A 19,103-nucleotide genomic window follows, 5' to 3' on the forward strand; every position below is an offset into this window, starting at 1 on the left:
AAAAGGAAATGATAAATGAAAAAGAGATATGAAATATGACTTACCGTAATAAGAAAGCAAGATCTCTCTCCAATAATTAAATCTACCGCTCCGTTGTAAATCTGGTTGTTGGTATTTTTTTCTTTTTCTTTTTCTTTTTTTTTTTCATGGTAGAACCACGGATGAATAGTGTATTCTGATTTAAGATTTTGACTGATAAGTTGGTTGAGGAGAGATAGTTGGGAGAGGAAGGGGTTAGTAGAAAGTAGTTTAGGGAAAATATTGTTTTAATTATTATTATGATTATTATTATTATTATTATTATTATTCTTTTTTTTTGGATCGTTACACTGAGAATGATTATAACTAAAATAATAGTACCGGTCATAGTTACTAAATAAAAACAACTTTAGTTGTGATCTATGCCCTTATGAATGTTTTAGATATGGTATATCTTCCTATTATTAATAAAATAATGAAAATACGAAGGTTTAAATCATGTCTAAAAGATAGTTCGAGATTTCTTAATCACCCCCCTACGTAAACTTCTCATCGCATATAATCATCTTAGGGCACGACCTTATCACTACCAACTCATATTCATCATAAGTACATATGAAAACCCTAAGTTCACTGTTAAGAGTTACTAGCTACCCCTAATATTAAAGATATAGTACGATAAACCATCGGGGAGAGACCCCATATCATTGTCAACTAATGATCGACACTTTGTAGACCCGCATCACTTGAGATGATGTAACGACTCTAAATTTCTACTTATCTAGAGTCGCTACTATCATAATAGCGTATATCATTTATAAGCGGAAATAAATGTCTAAACTTCTTAAAAAAAAACATAAATTTCTTCTTAAAACACTGTCATGAACTCACGTGTTCAAAAACTTCTTTAAAACGACACAATGAGCTACTAAATGAAATAAATAAACATTTAAATTAAAAACATCATATTCTAGTCGAAATCTAACAAAATAAATGCAACTATCTTATGCATGTGTGATGGTCTCGAATTATGATACCGTTGTCAACCCTATGGGATTTCTTGCCTTTATCTGAAATAGAAGTACATGTGACTTGAATTTTGTCAAATTATATTAATTCGTTCCAATTAATTAGCTTTGAGTTAGAAATTAAATAACAAGAATTATAAGATTTTTTTTTTTTTTTTAATTTTGGGAAATCCGTACCCATTTTTAAAGAAAAAGTAAAAATTTTGAAAATTAAAAAGAAAAAAAAAAAAACTTGTGAGTAGAGATAAAAAAAAAAAAGAAATGGAAACAAATAGAGAAAGAAAGCTTAGATTGCTAGAGTATTCAATTTTTAGATACTTTATTTATATATATATAAACATTACGAATTCAAAGTGTCTGATGGCTCAAATAGAGACTATACTATGGTTATGAAATGATATGACTCTTATATGTTTATGAAATAATATGATTATGATATGTCGATGGGATGATATGATTATGAGATGTTATGACACATGTTATAATGTGGCATGCTTAATATACCATATATGTTGATCCTTATCAAAATTAGGAAATACTCTAATCCCTTCCCTAATAAATACATTAATATAATTTCATGAGAAGTGACGTAACGATTAATAATAACTAATTTCATCTCTCCACCATCCTCTCACACGTCAGAGATGTCATTTAAAGAGGTCAATAGTCATATTTTACCTTTTCCTTTTTCCTTTATAGTGATGTCATTTAAAGATGTCACGACTATACTAGAATTATTCAAGTAGTCTTGATCAGGTTATTTTGTGAAGTCATTCGAATCAGAGTTTAAAAACCTTAATTATCAAGGTAGTCTAGGTAGTCTGTTCCAAAAAAATCTTAAGTGGATTCTTAATTTTTTTTTGGGTTATTGGATAATTTAGATCTAAAAGTTCTATTCTTCCAAATGGTTAAATTAAATTAAATTAAATTAAATTAAATTAAATTAAATTAAATTAAATTAAATTAAATTATTATTATTATTATTATTATTATTATTATTATTATTATTATTATTATTATTATTATTATTATTATTATTATTATTATTATTATTATTATTATTATTATTATTATTATTATTATTATTATTATTATTATTATTATTATTATTATTATTATTATTATTATTATTATTATTATTATTATTATTATTATTATTATTATTATTATTATTATTATTATTAAATAATAATAATAATAATATTTTGGACAATCCACTGTTAGACGAACACGACTCTCCACAATGATATGATATTATCCACTTTGAGCATATTCCTCACTTATAAACCCATGATCATTCCCTAAATTAGTCGATGTGGGACTTCCATCATCCAACATCCACAATCCTAAAATAATCTCCTTGTTCGTATAATATTCCACAACTTCATGCCTATAAATCACTGCCATACCCATCCCATTTTCTCCACACCAACTCCAAATAATGGATCTTTTCAACCTCTCACTCCTCCTATTCTATGTCCTGAGCTTTGCCATGCTTCCCTTGTCTCTCGCTCAAGACTCACTTCAAGACTTTCTCAATGCCCACAACAAAGCCCGTGCCGAAATTGGTGTTGGGTCGGTCCAGTGGGACAAAATGCTAGCTAATGTTGCCAACCAATACATAAAAAACTGTAAACTGGTGACCTCACCGGGACCATATAGGGAAAATATTGCACAAGGTAAACCTGACTTATCAGGCACTGCTGCAGTTGAAGAGTGGGTCAATGAGAAGCAATTCTATAATCGTAGCACCAATACTTGTGTAGTTGGCCGGATGTGTAGCCATTACACTCAACTCAAGTGGTTTGGAGAAAATCACTGAGAATTGGATGTGCTAAAGTTAGATGCACACCTACTATATTCATCTGTTGCATCTATAATCCACCCGATAATATCGCAGGCGAAAGGCCATTCAATACTGATCCGTTAATCAGAATTGCTAAATAAAAACAACTTTAGATATGATCTATCTGCTGATCATATTGTTATGGCATAATATATATATACTCCGTGGGAGTTACTAAATAAAAACAACTTTCGATATGATCTATCTACTAATCATATTATTATGAATGTTATATATAGTCAATGAAAGTAAATAGTTAATCTTCTAGAGAAGATGTCATTCGAAAGGGTCAACAGTCATATTTTACTCCTTTTTTTTTTTTCTCTTTAAAATAATATTAATTTGGTTTAATTAATTAGATTTGAGTTAGAAATCTTAGGTTCCACGGAGTTGTTTTCAAATAAATGAAATTCTTTTTACTAGATTTGTTCATTGATTTTTCTCAAATTAGATTTAGCTGAATCTAACGTGAACCATTGATTTAAAATGTTTTAACGCAAATTACAAACCGTCCTTGCTCAAAGTATGTAATATCATAATATTAAAAATTTTATAGCAGGAACAAATGATTTAGGTCTAACAACTGTCTCAGCCCAACTTAAAAACACTCATTGCTCAACTCCGAGCAATTGGTTTAGCTTCCTCCTTCTCCCTCTCGATTTTCCATTCAACTCCGACCCAAACTTCCAATTTTCGCTCTCATCGGCTCGCAATTGTGGCCAATTTGTGTTTTGGCCATAAATTTGGGAGGAAGACATTGCCAAGCGTCCTTCTTTCTTGTTATCTATCTCTTGGCGACCCGTTTAAATTTTGATCTTTTTTAAATTTAAAACGTTCACTAAACACTTTTTTTTTTTTTTTAATTAAAAGACATGGAATGATGAGAACATTGAAGAGTTGTGACTAATTCATAACATTGTATATACTCTCATTTTCCTTTTATATTATTGAGAAAGACCTCGACTTTCGAAGTCTTGGCAAGTTGCTTCATATCTACTTCTTCGATTGTGTGGTTGAAGTATACGTCATCTTAAAGCCCTAAATGAATAAAATAAAGGGACAGAAAATAGCATATAACTACAGATCATCTCGTGCCTCGCTATGAGCTTGATTTTATTAGTAAACGGATGCATTTAACAAAATTTTCAACCTTATCATTAAGGGTATATATTGAACACAACAACTAAAACCGACCCTTCCCAAATTATAGGAATTGGGTCCAATTAGATAGCATTTCGAGTTGGATTGGGTTAATTTTCTAAAATCGAATAAGTTCCATTCCGGTTTCAAATTCATAAGATAAATTTTCGGATTTATCAGAAATGAGCAATCATTCAAAATATATTGAGATAATTAGCATAAAAGGGTTTAAATTTTTTCCATAAAAAACTCTTAAGATTAATATTTTTAAATACATTATTTAGTTAAATTAATAGCACTCGTGTTATCACAAGATAGGTACACTATTAAATTTTAATCCAAAAATCACAAAGAGTTTATTTCCTCCAAAGAATTTGAGCATATATTCTGATTCAGTAGTAGATAAGGCAACCGAATTTTGCTTTTTACTAAACCAAGAAACTAATTAACTAGGGACAAGTTCCACTAATAGTTTTGCGATCAAGTAAACTTCTCCAAAATCTGCATCAAAATATCCTACCAATTTAATTTCAACATTTATAGGATACCACAATCCTTAATTAATAGTCTCAAGCAAATATTTAAATATTCTTTTAATGGCATGTAAATGAGATTTCTTAGGACAAATTGAAACGTAGCACAAAGACATACACTAAACATAATATCAAGTCTACTAGTAGTGAAGTAAAGTAAAGATCCAATCATACCTCGATAAGATTTTATATCTACACATTTACCTTTTTCATCCTTGTCAAGCTTGGTAGATGTGTTCATTGGAGTTTTTGCAATCTTACCTCTATTGAACTTGAACCTTTTGAGTAAATCCTTGGTGTTTTTCTCTTGCTCATCTCAAACTCGTTATGCATACATTTAGAAAATTCTTCACATAAAGAAAGATGAATAGAACCAAATATAATATCATCCATATGTATTTGATTATTATTATTATTATTACACGAAAATTCTTCACGACTATACTAGAGTTATTCAAGTACTCTAGACCAGGTTATTTATTGGGGTTACGGGATAATTTAGATCTAAAAAGTTCTAATAATACTAATAATAGTAATAATAATAATAATACTAATAATAGTAATAGTAGTAATAATAATGACGATAGTAGTAACAATAATAATAATAATAATAATAATAATAATAATAATAATAATAATAATAATAATAATAATAATAATAATAATAATAATAATATAATATTCCATAACTTCATGCCTATAAATCACTGCCATTGCCATCCCATTTTCTCCGCACCAACTCCAAATAATGGATCTTTTCAAGCTCTTGCTCCTCCTCTTCTATGTCTTGAGCATTGCCATGCTCCCCTCGTCTTTCGCTCAAGACTCGCCTCAAGATTATGTCGATGCCCACAACAAAGCTCGTGCTGAAGTTGGTGTTGGGCCGGTCCAGTGGGATGAAAAAGTAGCTAATTTTGCTCAACAATATGGCAACAAACACATCAATGACTGTGAAGCGGTGCACTCACACGGACCATTTGGGGAAAATATTTCATATGGTTTTCCTGACTTATCAGGCACGGCTACAGTTCAGGAATGGGTTGATGAGAAGCAATTCTACGATCTTAGCACCAATACTTGTGCACCTTACAGGGTGTGTGGCCATTACACTCAAGTGGTTTGGAGAAACTCAGTGAGAATTGGATGTGCTAAAGTGATATGCACAAACAATCGTGGTACATTAATCATTTGCAACTATGATCCACCAGGTAATATCCCGGGTGAAAGGCCATTCAGTACTGATCCGTTAATCAAAATTGCTAAATAAAAACAACTTTAGATATGATCTATCTGCTGATCATACTATTATGACATATATATATATATACTCCGTGAGAGTTACTAAATAAAAACAACTTTCGATATGATCTATCTACTGATCATATTATTATGAATGTTATATATATAGTCAATGAACTTTATATGTGTTACATCTTTATATGTGATGTGAATAAATATATATATATATATATATATATATATATATATTACTATTATTAATGAAATAATGAAAATGAGAAGGTTTATATTATAAGATCAATTTAATATTAACTAATCTCGAGGAGAAGATGTCATCGGAAGAGGTCAATAGTCATGTTTTACTTTTTCTTTCTTTGATATTAATTTCATTTAATTAATTAGATTTAAGTTAGAAATTAAATGATAGGAATTAACTTCGTTGGACGAAATTCTCCCAGCACGGTTTTGCTTTTTTTTTTTTAATAGATTTTTTATAATGTTTTGTATATGTCGTGACAATTCATTTTAGTAAAAATCGGAAACTTTTTATAACTTTTTTTTAGTATCTATAATGGATGCTACAGTATAGTTATGAAACTAAAATATATAATAACATTTTTTAACGCTATAATATAGTATTTATAGTTTTGATCTTACGTTATAATGCACGTTATCTGAGCTAATTAAGTGACATCTCTTCGTACCCTCAATAGAGGTGGATAAAAAACTCGATTAACCCAACTTAGTTTATATGGTTTGCGGGTTGTTTTCAAATAAATGAAATTCTTTTTACGGGATTTGTTCATTGGCTTTTCTCAAATTAGATTTAGCTGAATCTAACCTAAACAATTGATTTTAAAAAAATGTGTTAACGCAAACTACGAACAGTGGTTGCTCAAACTATATAATATCATAATATTAGAAATTTTACAATACGAACAATTGGTTTAGATCTAAAAATTGTCTCAACCAAACTTAAAAACACTCCTTGCTCAACTCCGAGCAATTGGTTTACCTTCCTCTTTCTCCCTCTCGATTTTCCATTCAACTTCGACCCAAACTTCCAATTTTCGCTCTCATCGCCTAGCAAAAAGTCCCAAATGTTGGCTTTTTGGTCTTTAATCTCAAATTAATTAATTAATTAATGTTTTGATGATAACAAACCTACCTTCAATTATTAACACCAAATAAGTGGCCAATTTGTGTTTTGGCCACAAATTTGGAAAGGAGACATGAGCAAGCGTTCTTCTTTCTTTTTAGCTGTGACCCGTTTAAATTTCAAACGTTCACTAAACAAATTTTTTTCTTCTTAAAATTAAAATACATGAAATGAAGAGAACATTGAAGAGTTTTAAGTGACTAACCATAACATTGTATATGCTCTCGTTTTCGTCTGAGAAAAGACCTCGACTTTCGAAGTCTTCGCAAGTTGCTTCATATCTACTTCTTCAATTGTGTGCTTGAAGTATACGTCATCTTGAAACCCTAAATGAGTAAAATAAAGAGACAGAAAATAGCATATAACCTACCAATCATCTCGTGCGTGACTATGAGCTTGATTTGATTAGTAAACGGATGCATTTAATAAAATTTTCAACCTTCCCATTATGGGTATATATGGAACACAACAACTAAAACCGACCCTTCCCAAATTATAGGAATTGAGTTGGGTTAGATAGCATTTCGAGTTGGATTAGGTTAATTTTCTAAAATACAATAAGTTCTATGCATGTTTCGAATCCATAAGATAAATTTTCGGATTGAGATAATCAGCATAAATGGGTTAAATTTTTTCCATAAAAAAACTCTTAATATTTTATAATATTTTTAAATACATTATTTATAATAAACATAAACTTTGAAATAACTCTCACATATTTTATATTATTTTTAAATATATAAGAATAAACAAACAATTATTCATATTTTTTATATTATTTTAAAACACATTTTTATAAAACACATTATTTGTAATAGGAATAAACTAATAACAACTATCTATATTTTAACTATTTTATTTAATCAAGAAATTATAAGTCAAAATCTTCCTGTTTTTTAACCAAACAAAGTACGTAAATTTAAAAAGATGGGACATAATTAATAATATAGTATGATATTCATTTTAATTTATCCGGTGGAATTTGAACATTTGACCTCTTAATCGAGAAATATGTTCGGTTAAGAAATATGTTCTGTTAATTTTTTTTTAATCTTTTAATTGAGAGTCTCTAATTTATGTTTTTTTTAAGTTCATGGCAGAGGAAAACCTCTAACATTTCCCTTTCGAGCTTCCCGTCAAAGTTTTTGGTATATTTCCCTTTCGGGCTTCCCCTCAAGGTTTTTAAAACGCATCTGCTAGGGAAAGGTTTCCACCCGGTATTGTTCTCCTCCCAACCGATATGGGATCTTACAATCCACCCCCCTTCAGGGTCCAACGTCCTCGTTGACACTCGTTCCTTTCTCCAATCGATATGGGACTACCACCAAAACCACCCCCCTTCGAGGCCCAGCGTCCTTATTAGTGATGTTTCGTTCTCCTCCCAATCGATAAGGGATTTCAAAATCTACCCCCCTTCAGGGTCCAGCGTCCTCGTTGGCAGTCGTTTCTTTCTCCAGTATATGTGGGACCACCACCAAAAGCACTCCCTCTTCGAGGCCCAACGTCTTTATTGGCACATCGCCCAGTGTCTACCCCCATTCGAGGAACAGCCTCCTCGCTCGCACATTGCCGCTCTGATACCATTTGTAACGGCCCAAGTCCATCCCCAGAAGATATTGTCCTCTTTCGGTTTTTCCTTTCGCGTTTCCTATCAACGTTTTTAAAACATGTCTACTGGGGGAAAGGTTTCCACATACTTATAAAGGGTGTTTCGTTCTCCTCACCAACAGATGTGGATCTCACAATACAACGATAAATTAGACATTTATTAGAGAATTTAAAAATTCAAAATTTATGCACATGGAGATTCATTGATTTTTTTTATCTTTATTTAATAACTTCTTGTTTTTAGCATATTTTATTACAACAAGTGGGATAGGAGAATTTAGTTGTGTATGCTACGCTTTTGAATAGTCCACAAACTTAAAATAATCTCCTTCATACAATATTCCACAACTTCATGCTTATAAATCACACCCATAGCCATTCCATTTCTCCACACCAAACTTCTAACCATAATGGATCTTTTTAAGCTCTCCCTCTTCCTCTTCTATGTCTCGAGCTTTGCGATACTTCCTTCATCTCTCGCTCAAGATTCTCCTCAAGACTTCGTCAACGCCCACAATGCAGCCCGTGCCCTTGTTGGCGTCGGGCCAGTCAAGTGGGACGAAAGGATAGCTAGATTTGCTCGACAATATGCCAACCAACGTAAACATAATTGTAAGTTGGTGCACTCAGGCGGACCATATGGAGAAAATCTTGCATGGAGTAGCTACAACTTATCAGGCATTGCTGCAGTTTGGATGTGGGTCACCGAGAGGCAATATTACAATCCTCGCACCAATACTTGTGCGGCTGGCAAGGTGTGTGGCCATTATACTCAAGTGGTGTGGAGAAAGTCAGTGAGAATTGGATGTGCCAAAGTGAAATGCACAAACAATCGTGGTACGTTCATCACTTGCAACTATGATCCACCGGGCAATGTTAGAGGTCAAAGGCCATTCTGAAAATGGTTATAACTCAAATGAAAGTACTGGTCAGTCAGTAAAAGTGACTAAATAAAAGCAACTTTAGTTGTGATCGGTCTAGTGATCTATGTTCTTATGAATGTTTTATGTATGGTACATCTCCTATTATGAATGAAATAATGAAAATGAGAAGGTTTTTATTATATGATCAATATAATGATCATGGGTTTATAATCAATGAATATTATTTCCATTGTTATGTTGGTATGAGGCCTCCTGAGGAAGCCCAAAGCAATGTCATGAGAGCCTATACTCAAAGTGGACAATATCATACCATTATGGAGAGTCGTGTTCCTCTAACAAATGATACATTTTGATGCTATAATAAAATATGTCAACCGTTAGTAGATATTGTTCTCGGTTTTCCCTTTCGGACTTTCCTTTAAAGTTTTATAAAACGCGTTCCAAGTCAACCACTAGCATTTTCTAGGGTTTATAAAATTGTTAGTAGATATTGTTTTCTTTGGGTTTTCCCTTTCGGGCTTCCCCTCAAAGTTTTATGAAACGCGTTCCAAGTCAACCGCTGGCAGATATTGTTCTCTTTGCGTTTTCTAGGGCATCCCCTCAAAGTTTTATAAAACGCGTTCCAAGTCAACCGCTAGCAAATATTGTTCTCTTTGTGTTTTCTAGGGCTTATCCGGATTGTTAGTAGATATTGTTCTTTTTGGTTTTCCCTTTCGGGCTTCCCTTCAAAATTTTATAAAACGCATTCCAAGTCAACCGCTAGCAGATATTGTTCTCTTTGCGTTTTCTAGGGCATCCCCTCAAAGTTTTATAAAACGCGTTCCAAGTCAACCGCTGGCAGACACTGTTCTCTTTGCGTTTTCTAGGGCATCCCCTCAAAGTTTTATAAAACGCGTTCCAAGTCAACCGCTAGTAGATATTGTTCTCTTTGTGTTTTCTAGGGCTTATCCGGATTGTTAGTAGATATTGTTCTCTTTGGTTTTCCCTTTCGGCCTTCCCCTCAAAGTTTTATAAAACGCATTCCAAGTCAACCGCTAAAAGATATTGTTCTCTTTGCGTTTTCTAGGGCTTATCTTGATTGATTAGGGCTTATCCTCAAAAGCTAGATTAGTCAATTACTTACTACTATAAAAGGTCCCATCTTGTTCACTACTACTAGATATTGTCTGCTTTGGCCCGTTACGTAACTATGTTTATTTTATACACTTTTAACAGTTCAAGTTCACTGCTAGTAGATATTGTCCGCTTTTGCCCGTTACGTATCGTCATTAGTATCACGATTTTAAGACGTGTTTTTTAGAGAGAGATTTTCATACTCTTATAAGGAATGTTTCGTTCCCATCTTCAACAGATGTGTGATCTCACAATATTAATGTAATAACCCAAAATTATGGAGAAAAAAAAATGAAAGTTGTTTCACATCCCTTTGGTAGAGAAAGTCGGGAGTTGGATTCCATTATAAAAGGAAGGTCCCTCGGTCTTCCTGTCATCATCGAACTTGAGCAATTCGGTTTGGGTTTGATACGCTCATACCCTTTCCTGTTAGATGAGCCAATTCCCAAGGAATAATATCTACTAGTGGCGGGCTTAGCTATTATAAAACAATTATGTAATGAAACATAAAACTATAGGAAGAAGTAATAATTATAAACTTAATTTTCAAGAATCGAAAATAAAAGGCTAAATGATATTAATTCGAACCTAAATGAATAGATAACATATGTTCGGCGTTGGAACGAAATAAATCTTAGTCATTTTTTCATTTTCAATTATTTTCGGTTCTCGTAAAACCCCATTAAAGTGGTATGATAGAACACGATGAGAGAATTTGATGTGTCGAGGCGTAAAAATAGTGGTACATTCATTACTTCTAACTATGAACCCTAAAAGAGACGTTAGAGAACGAGTTTTAATGCACGTTAAAAATTTAAATCATGAAAAGTGAAGAAAAAAATCAATTTCTACCCTTAAACTTTAGGGTTTTATCCATTAAAACTTCGAAACTAATAATTGTATCGATGTAAACCATAAACGAATAACGAACCTCGGTTGATAAACCGCCCAAAATCATTTAAATAAAATTAATTTTGTTAACCAAGAAAGATGGATTTAACTTGTATTTAGAATAAAAATAGAGCAATTAATTTTAATATATATATATATATAATGAGAGAAAATTAAGCAAGATTAACTAAATAAAGCCATGGTTGACCATTGAAAAAGTCAACCGACAAAGGTGAGGGGTTGATTGGTAATTTAAGCCAAAGGACTTTGTCCTATAAATCAAATCCTTCATTTATTGTAATTACACTCAACTTTCTTGTTTGGAGATTCGGATCAAATGGCGAGCAAAAGCAAGATCCTTGTCGTCGGAGGCACGGGCTACATCGGAAAGTTCATCGTGGAGGCGAGCGCTAAGGCTGGAAACCCGACATACGCCCTTGTTCGAGATGCCACCGTCTCCGATCCTGCCAAGTCCCCCATTATTAATAATTTCAAGAACTTGGGAGTCAATATAGTCTCTGTAAGCTGATTTTTATCGTGTTTATATGCATTATTATGTGTACGAGACATTATAATCGTTGCATGAGAGCTTAGAATCATATCATTGTAGAGGTGAATATCATTAGAGAGATTGTTGGAGTCACTACAAGAAATAATAGATACGATAGCTTCATAACGTTTTTTTCATACGTCGTGTCAGCTCATATTATTCAACGCCTGAGACTTTTTTTTTATAGCATAGACTATGAAACTATAGTTTATATATATTGTTCGAACATCTCTCCATACCCTCGATTAACCCTTGATTAATTGGACGGGATTTGTTCATGGTTTTTTCTCAAATTAGATTAAGTTGAATCTAAGCAACCTGAATTGGTTTAGGTCTACAAATTGTCTCAATCGAACTTACGAACACTCTTGGCTCTTAATGTTATAAAAAATTTACAACAACACGAACAAGTTTAGGTCTAAAAAATGTCTCGACCCAACTTACGAACACTCTTAGCTCAAACTATATAGTATTTTAATATTATAAAAATTTTACAACAACCCGAACAATTAGTTTAGGTCTAAAAAATGTCTCAACCCAGCCTACGAACACTCTTTACTCAAATTATACAATATCATAACATTGTAGAGGTTCGTTATCCCAAGTTGTAAGAACATTTTGTAGGGCGATCTCTACAATCACAGCAGTTTGGTGAAGGCTATAAAAGAGGTGGACGTTGTGATATCGACCGTTGGTGCGGGTCAATTAGCCGACCAAGAGAAGCTCATTTCAGCCATCAAAGAGGCTGGCAATGTGAAGGTGTCATAGCTTCAATCCTTAATATTTACGAACATTATCCAATAATATTTGCATGCTTTTGAATTATGGGATTTGTGTAGAGATTTCTGCCTTCGGAGTTTGGGAACGACGTGGATCGTGTTCATGCCGTTGAACCAGCTAAATCAGCCTTTAATATAAAGGTTCAAATCCGTCGAGCTGTGGAGGCTGCAGGGATTCCTTATACCTATGTGTCTGCTAACTTTTTTGCTGGCTACTTCCTTCCTAGCTTGTCTCAGCCTGGAGCCACCACCCCACCGAGGGATAAAGTTGTTATCCTAGGAGATGGGAATCCCAAATGTAATCCGTTTACGAATTCTTATGCAACAGTCTAAGCTCACCGCTCACTGCTACCAGATATTGTTAAGTTTTCTCTTTCGAGTTTTTCTTCAAGATTTTTGAAATGTGTTTGTTAGGGAGAGGTTTCCACATCGAATGTTCGTTCTCTTCTCTAACTGATGTGGGATCTTGTGTCATCGTCTCGAAGGGTGAGATCCCACCTCAGTTGGGGAGGAGAACGAAGCATTCCCCGTGAGACGTGTTTAAAATATTGAGGGGAAGCCTGAACGAGAAAGAAGGGTGTGAAAATCTCTCCCCGTGAGACGTGTTTAAAATTTTGAAGGGAAGCCTGAAAGAGAAAGTCCGAAGAGGACAATATCTGATATAGGAGTTGGCTTGGGTTATTACATCTTAGATGCTCGGAGTTTTGGAAAATCAGTTCATTGAATTCTTATGTAACTATCCAAGCTCACTGCTAGCCGATATTGTCCTCTTTAGATTTTCTCTTTAGGTTTCGTCTTTTAAAACCTCCTAGGGAGAGGTTTCTACACCATTGTAAAGAATGTTTCGTTTTCTTCCCCAACTAATGTTGGATTTCGTGTCATCAAGGTGAGATCCCACATCAGTTGGGGAGTAGAAAAAGCATTATTTACAAACCGTTCAAATTAATTTGGTGAGTGTTTACATCCCAACATCTCGTGTCTTTGTCTTCTTCGTCTTCTTCGTAATCTTCTTAGCATACGCGTTATAAAAATCTTGAAGGAATCTCGAAAGGAAAAATCTAAAAAGGACAATATCTGCTAATGGTGAAGTTGGGGTATTACATCTTAGATGCTCGAAGTTCGAAAAATTAGTCGAGATAGGTATAAGGTTGTTGTGAATTTTGTTTTGAATGGGCAGCTATATTCAACAAGGAAGAAGACATTGCTGTGTACACTATGAAAGCTGTGGAGGATCCAAGAACATTGAACAAGACCCTATACATTAGGCCTTCTGGTAACATCTACTCTTTCAATGATCTTGTGTCACTTTGGGAGAAAAAAATTGGGAAAACCCTAGACAGAATCTATGTTCCAGAGGAACAAGTGTTGAAGAACATCCAAGGTTGGTTTCTTTTTAATATTTTATGCTATTCCCGACTACAAAATTCAAAAATATTCTTAAAAAAACGGTACCATGTTTCAAAAATACTCGTGAACTAATATTAAAAGGTAATCTATAAGGTATAGATAGATCGTAAGATTTTTTTTCTCGGGTTAGAATGGCCGTTCCTGCTCCTTCGGTGGTACCAAATAAATGATTATTTGAATCGGGGTTTTGAGCATAGAGATTCCACTTACCTGTAAAAGTGTTTTGAAATACTAACATTTTCATCTATTTCTTGTTTGAAGGGAGATTTTTCATCTCATTCGGGGCACGCCTCCACACGGCACCAAAACAACTCTAGCTAGGCATGGGTCGGCACGGTCTCAACTATTATTGTAACGACCAAAGGAAAAGTCCAAAGAGGACAATATCTGTTAGCGGTGGATGTGGGTCGTTACAAATGGTATTAGAGCTAGACACCGTACGATGTGCCAGCCTTCTCGTTGTTTCCTGAAGGGGGGTAGACACGAGGCGGTGTGCCAGTAAGAACGCTGGGCCCCAAAGCGGGGTGGATTTTGGGGCGTCCCACATCGATTGGAGGAAGAAAAGAGTGCCAGCGAGGATGTGGGCCTTGAAGAGGGGCAGATTGTGATGTCCCACATTGGTTGGGGAGGAGAACAAACCACCATTTATAAGGGTGTGGAAACCTTCTCCTATCAGACGCGTTTTAAACCCTTGAGGGGAAGCCCGAAAGGGAAAGCCTAAGGAGGATAATATCTGCTAGCGGTGGATCTGGGTCGTTACAATTATCCGTCCATTCAAAACTTAAACCAACATACTAATGACTATATTAGTACAATCGATACACGAATTAGACCTAAGCATGGGTCGACACAGTCTCAACTAAGACATGAGATGCGACGTTCTTACTAACAAAACGAGATGAACACCGAGCATTTCACCATATGAGAATCATACAAAATTTGTAGTATCAATTTGAATAGAAATTTGTTGGATAAGTATTATTGTTTGTTGTTGCAGAGGCTCCACTTCCCATAAACGTGATACTAGCAATCTCTCACTCAGCATTTGTGAAGGGAGATCATACCAACTTTGATATCGAGGCATCATTCGGAGTAGAAGCCACCAACTTGTATCCCGATGTTAAATACACAACCGTCGATGAATTCCTCAATCAGTTTGTTTAAACCACTTTCTCGAGAGGAAGATAAAAAGTTTTGATACATTCGGCCATCTTCATTCAAAAAGGACAATGTACGAGATCTTGTAGCACTTATCAATGAGTGTACGAGATCTTGTAACACTTAGCAATGAGTGTACGAGATCTTGTAACATTTAGCAATGAGTGTACGAGATCTTTTGTAGCACTTACCAATGAGTGTACGAGATCTTGTAGCACTTATCAATGAGAGCCTACCTGATTTCTTTTTCCGAGTCTTGAATAAAATTTTGATGACTTTCGTTCATCTTCTTATTTAATTTCTTGCACTTCGAGATTAGGTTAAAAAATCATTGTTTAAACCTTCCTTAAAAACATATATTTTTATAAAAATTTTAAATATAAAAATCTTTCTATAACGACCCTAAATTTCTACTTATCTAAGCGTTGAAACTTTATTATAAAACATAGACTTCATCTTAAAAACATTGTCATGGATTGACGGTGTTTGAAAACATCTTTAGTAGAACAACGCATAAGCGTTAAAATTAAAAACACCTTGTGTATAAAAGAATATACATCCAATTGTTTGCTTAGGATAGTCGTCATAGGAAAATAGATTGATATGATAGCTCCTACTCATGATTGCATGTGATTGCATTTAATCCCGATAGGGGGGTCGCTTACTGAATATTTATTAAAATACTTAAGCCATGTGCTACTCTTATTTTTCAAGTATAGGCAAGGCTCTCCTAAATGTGGCATTGCAATATAGAAGACCGTAGCATGGTTTTGGGTGCTATTTCTTTTCATGGCTTGGTTGTACGAGAGTGTTTAATCCTATATGCAGCTCTAGGGTTTACGAAAATTGAGGTACACTTAGTGAGTCCACATGCATACGTGTGAGTCGTGTGTAAAAAATGTACTATACATCTAAACCCACCCGAGAATGAAATTTGAACCTAAGACTATACATTGTGTTTAATTTTTTTTTGGGTGCATTTTAATTATATTTTTGTAAGTTTTCCAGGTTTGGAAGACAACAGACAACTAACTGTCCTTCATACACGTGGAGTGGTTTGAGGGCCGAGTTGGCGTTCTTTTCCATCGATGTGAGATCTCACAATTCACCCCTTTAAGGCCCAACGTCCTTGCTGGCACGCCGTCTCTTTCCAATCAATGTGGGATCTCACAAACCCTTTCAAGGCCCAGCGTTCTCGCTGGCATATCACCTCTTTCCAATTGACGTGGGATCTCAAACAGCAAATGATAATATACTACGTGTAATGTCTCTAATTTTTTTTTATATTGAAATTAAAGTTACCACTAAATATATAACATATAAAAAAGTCATTTAAAAATATTTTATAACAAATGCATGACTTACCAGAATACAGGTAAGAATCTAATATATTAAATATTAATTTAAACTATTTTAATTTTTTTAAAATTAAATTAATCATTTTAGTCTTACACTATTTACGAGACCTTATTGATCTACATATTAATTAATTAAAATTTTAAAAATCTAAAAAAAAAAAAAAAAAAAAACATTGCTCCAAAGTGTACACAAGGAGTTCGAACAATTTTCACATCGACTAGAAAATAAGAAAGAAAGAGCAAGTGATAAAAAAAAAGTAATAAAAGAAAAAATTTATCGAACCCGAGTGCACCCCCAAACACGAGCTTATGATTCTCAGGCTTCCCAACACAACACCTCGAACGTTTGATTCAAAATTTTCGATTTCTCAGCTTAGCACCAGAAACACAGTCTTCGGTTCCCAAATTTTAGACACTCCAAATCAACCACAAAGTTTAAATTACACAAAATCGAGTCCCCTACGGGTTAGTTGAAAGAAAGAAACACGAGCATAAAAAACTACCCGAGAATTGTTGAAGACGTTACATTCAAATCCCGAACTTTTGTTCTGATCACTCCCATTCAAATTCATAAAACCCGTCCCAATTAAAATTTTAAATATATTATAAATATTCACAAATCTAATAGAATAAAAAAAATTGGGGCTAAATTATAAATTTTACAATATTGAAGGACTTAATTGGAGCAATTTCACAGATTAGGAGGGGTATTTTTGATCAAAATGAAAATTGGAGGGCATGATCGTAAAATAGTATAATTCGGGGATGTTTTTTGCAATTTACGAAAAATAAAATGAAAAAAAGAAAAAGAAAATGAAAAAAGAAAATGGAGGTGAGAATCCAAGGTTTCCCGAGCGCTTAGACCAGAGACGCGGTTGGCAAATGCGAGCGGACAAATTAACAGAGAGCCTTCATCATCACGCTCCAGAGGAGAGCTCTCACTGTGTGATGTTGTGCTGATTTCCATGATTTTGAAGATTTAGGGTTCAAAAAAGCTTGGGATGAGCTAGAAAGCTTGTAGTTCAGCAAGGCTTTTTCTGGGGTTTAGGGTTTTTGTGGCCTGATGGCAACCTCAGGCCAGTCGCTCCGCTCTTCCACCGCTGCTTCTAGTGGAGGAAACTTCGACTTGCTTAATCGTATCCTAGCCGACCTCTGCACTCGCGGTCATTCGAAGGTACGCTTCGTTTTCTTTTCTTTTCTTCTATGTTTGTGGTTTTGTTTTCCGACTCGATAAAACCTTTTAGGAGAGCTGAAAATGTTCAATTCTGGACTTTTGGTTTCCTAGTTCCGTTTCTTGCTTGCGAACTCTGTTCTGTGGTTTTTCTGAGTTCGATGGAGGATGTTTTGGTCAATTTGAGTCTAAGGTAGATGGAGTTGATTAGTGGACGAGATATTTTAGGTTTTGTGATTTGGGTTAAGTGGCATTAGTGCTTAAACCATCTGTCTGTAGTAGCAATGTGTAGTGGAAATTTTGAGTATTATTCTGTTTATGATGGCCATTGTAATTTATTTGGGTTTGGCATTTTTTTGTTCGTTTGCATATGACGAATTGCTCTTAAGGCATTTGACAATTTTGTGAATCTGCTCTTGCTTTCAACTATCATTTTTTTTTTTTTCTGGTATCATGAATGATGGATAATTTGCTACTTTGCTCCTTATGTTCTGTTGGGTTTTTCTTAACCATGATTTGTTTATAGGAGGGGGCTCCATTAGCATTAAAGAAACATATTGAAGAAGCAGCTCGTGATCTTACTGGGGAAGCATTTTCCCGGTTCATGGATCAGTTATATGATCGTATTTCTATTCTTTTAGAAAGTAACGATGTACCTGAAAATTTGGGAGCTTTAAGGGCTATTGATGAGTTGATTGATGTGGCTCTGGGTGAAAATGCTTCAAAAGTTTCGAGGTTTTCTAATTATATTAGGAATGTATTTGAGCTGAAGCGTGATCCTGAAATTTTGGTACTCGCTAGCCGAGTTTTGGGTCATCTAGCTAGGGCAGGTGGAGCAATGACAGCAGATGAAGTTGAACGCCAGGTCTGTGTAAATTTTTGGTTACCTAATATAATTAGTCTGCATTATGTAAATGCTGGATTGTCTTCCATTCTCAGGTAAAAATTGCTTTGGACTGGTTGCGCGGGGAAAGGATCGAGTATCGTCGCTTTGCTGCTGTCTTAATTCTGAAGGTAATCCAGCATTTTCATTTTAGTAATGAAAATTTGATCATTTAACATTCTGATTGGATCTATTTATAAACCCATATGGAGCATATGCTATTTTCTTGGTAGGAATTGTTAAATCCTGAAAGATCATTTCCCGAATTGATGGAGTTTTGATGGTTAAATGAGAAAAGTGAAGTAGAGTTTATTTTTATTAATTTTTCTAGTGGAAAATTTTCTTTTTGGATTTTGATCATGTGAACTGATCGACAT

The 19,103-nt window shown here is 34.2% G+C and overlaps 2 protein-coding genes and 3 pseudogenes across 2 annotated transcripts in view; all 5 read left to right on the plus strand.

Moving 5' to 3' along the window:
- Positions 1-2,448: 2,448 nt before the first annotated feature.
- Positions 2,449-2,979, plus strand: LOC147789297 (pathogenesis-related protein 1 pseudogene; annotated as a pseudogene).
- A 2,256-nt stretch (positions 2,980-5,235) lies between these two features.
- Positions 5,236-5,964, plus strand: LOC111776228 (pathogenesis-related protein PRB1-3 pseudogene; annotated as a pseudogene).
- A 2,978-nt stretch (positions 5,965-8,942) lies between these two features.
- LOC111776260 (pathogenesis-related protein PR-1 type pseudogene) lies at positions 8,943-9,597 on the plus strand (annotated as a pseudogene).
- Positions 9,598-11,741: 2,144 nt separating this feature from the next.
- On the plus strand, positions 11,742-15,612 carry LOC111776253 (phenylcoumaran benzylic ether reductase Pyrc5-like). The gene is made up of 5 exons (XM_023655653.2): positions 11,742-11,940; positions 12,595-12,729; positions 12,810-13,047; positions 13,927-14,130; positions 15,154-15,612. The coding sequence occupies exons 1-5, from the start codon at positions 11,758-11,760 to the stop codon at positions 15,318-15,320; spliced, it is 927 nt and encodes a 308-aa protein (XP_023511421.2). The 5' UTR covers positions 11,742-11,757; the 3' UTR covers positions 15,321-15,612.
- A 1,882-nt stretch (positions 15,613-17,494) lies between these two features.
- TOR (target of rapamycin) overlaps positions 17,495-19,103 on the plus strand; it is a 40,309-nt gene continuing 38,700 nt past the window's right edge. The window contains exons 1-3 of the mRNA XM_023698013.2: positions 17,495-17,846; positions 18,370-18,708; positions 18,783-18,857. Of these exons, the coding sequence (XP_023553781.2) occupies positions 17,736-17,846; positions 18,370-18,708; positions 18,783-18,857 (525 nt within the window). The 5' untranslated portion in view covers positions 17,495-17,735. The remainder of the gene's footprint in view (positions 17,847-18,369; positions 18,709-18,782; positions 18,858-19,103) is intronic.

The sequence above is a fragment of the Cucurbita pepo genome, chromosome 15 (assembly GCF_057944985.1).
Source record: "Cucurbita pepo subsp. pepo isolate OVF chromosome 15, ASM5794498v1, whole genome shotgun sequence".
NCBI lineage: Eukaryota > Viridiplantae > Streptophyta > Magnoliopsida > Cucurbitales > Cucurbitaceae > Cucurbita > Cucurbita pepo.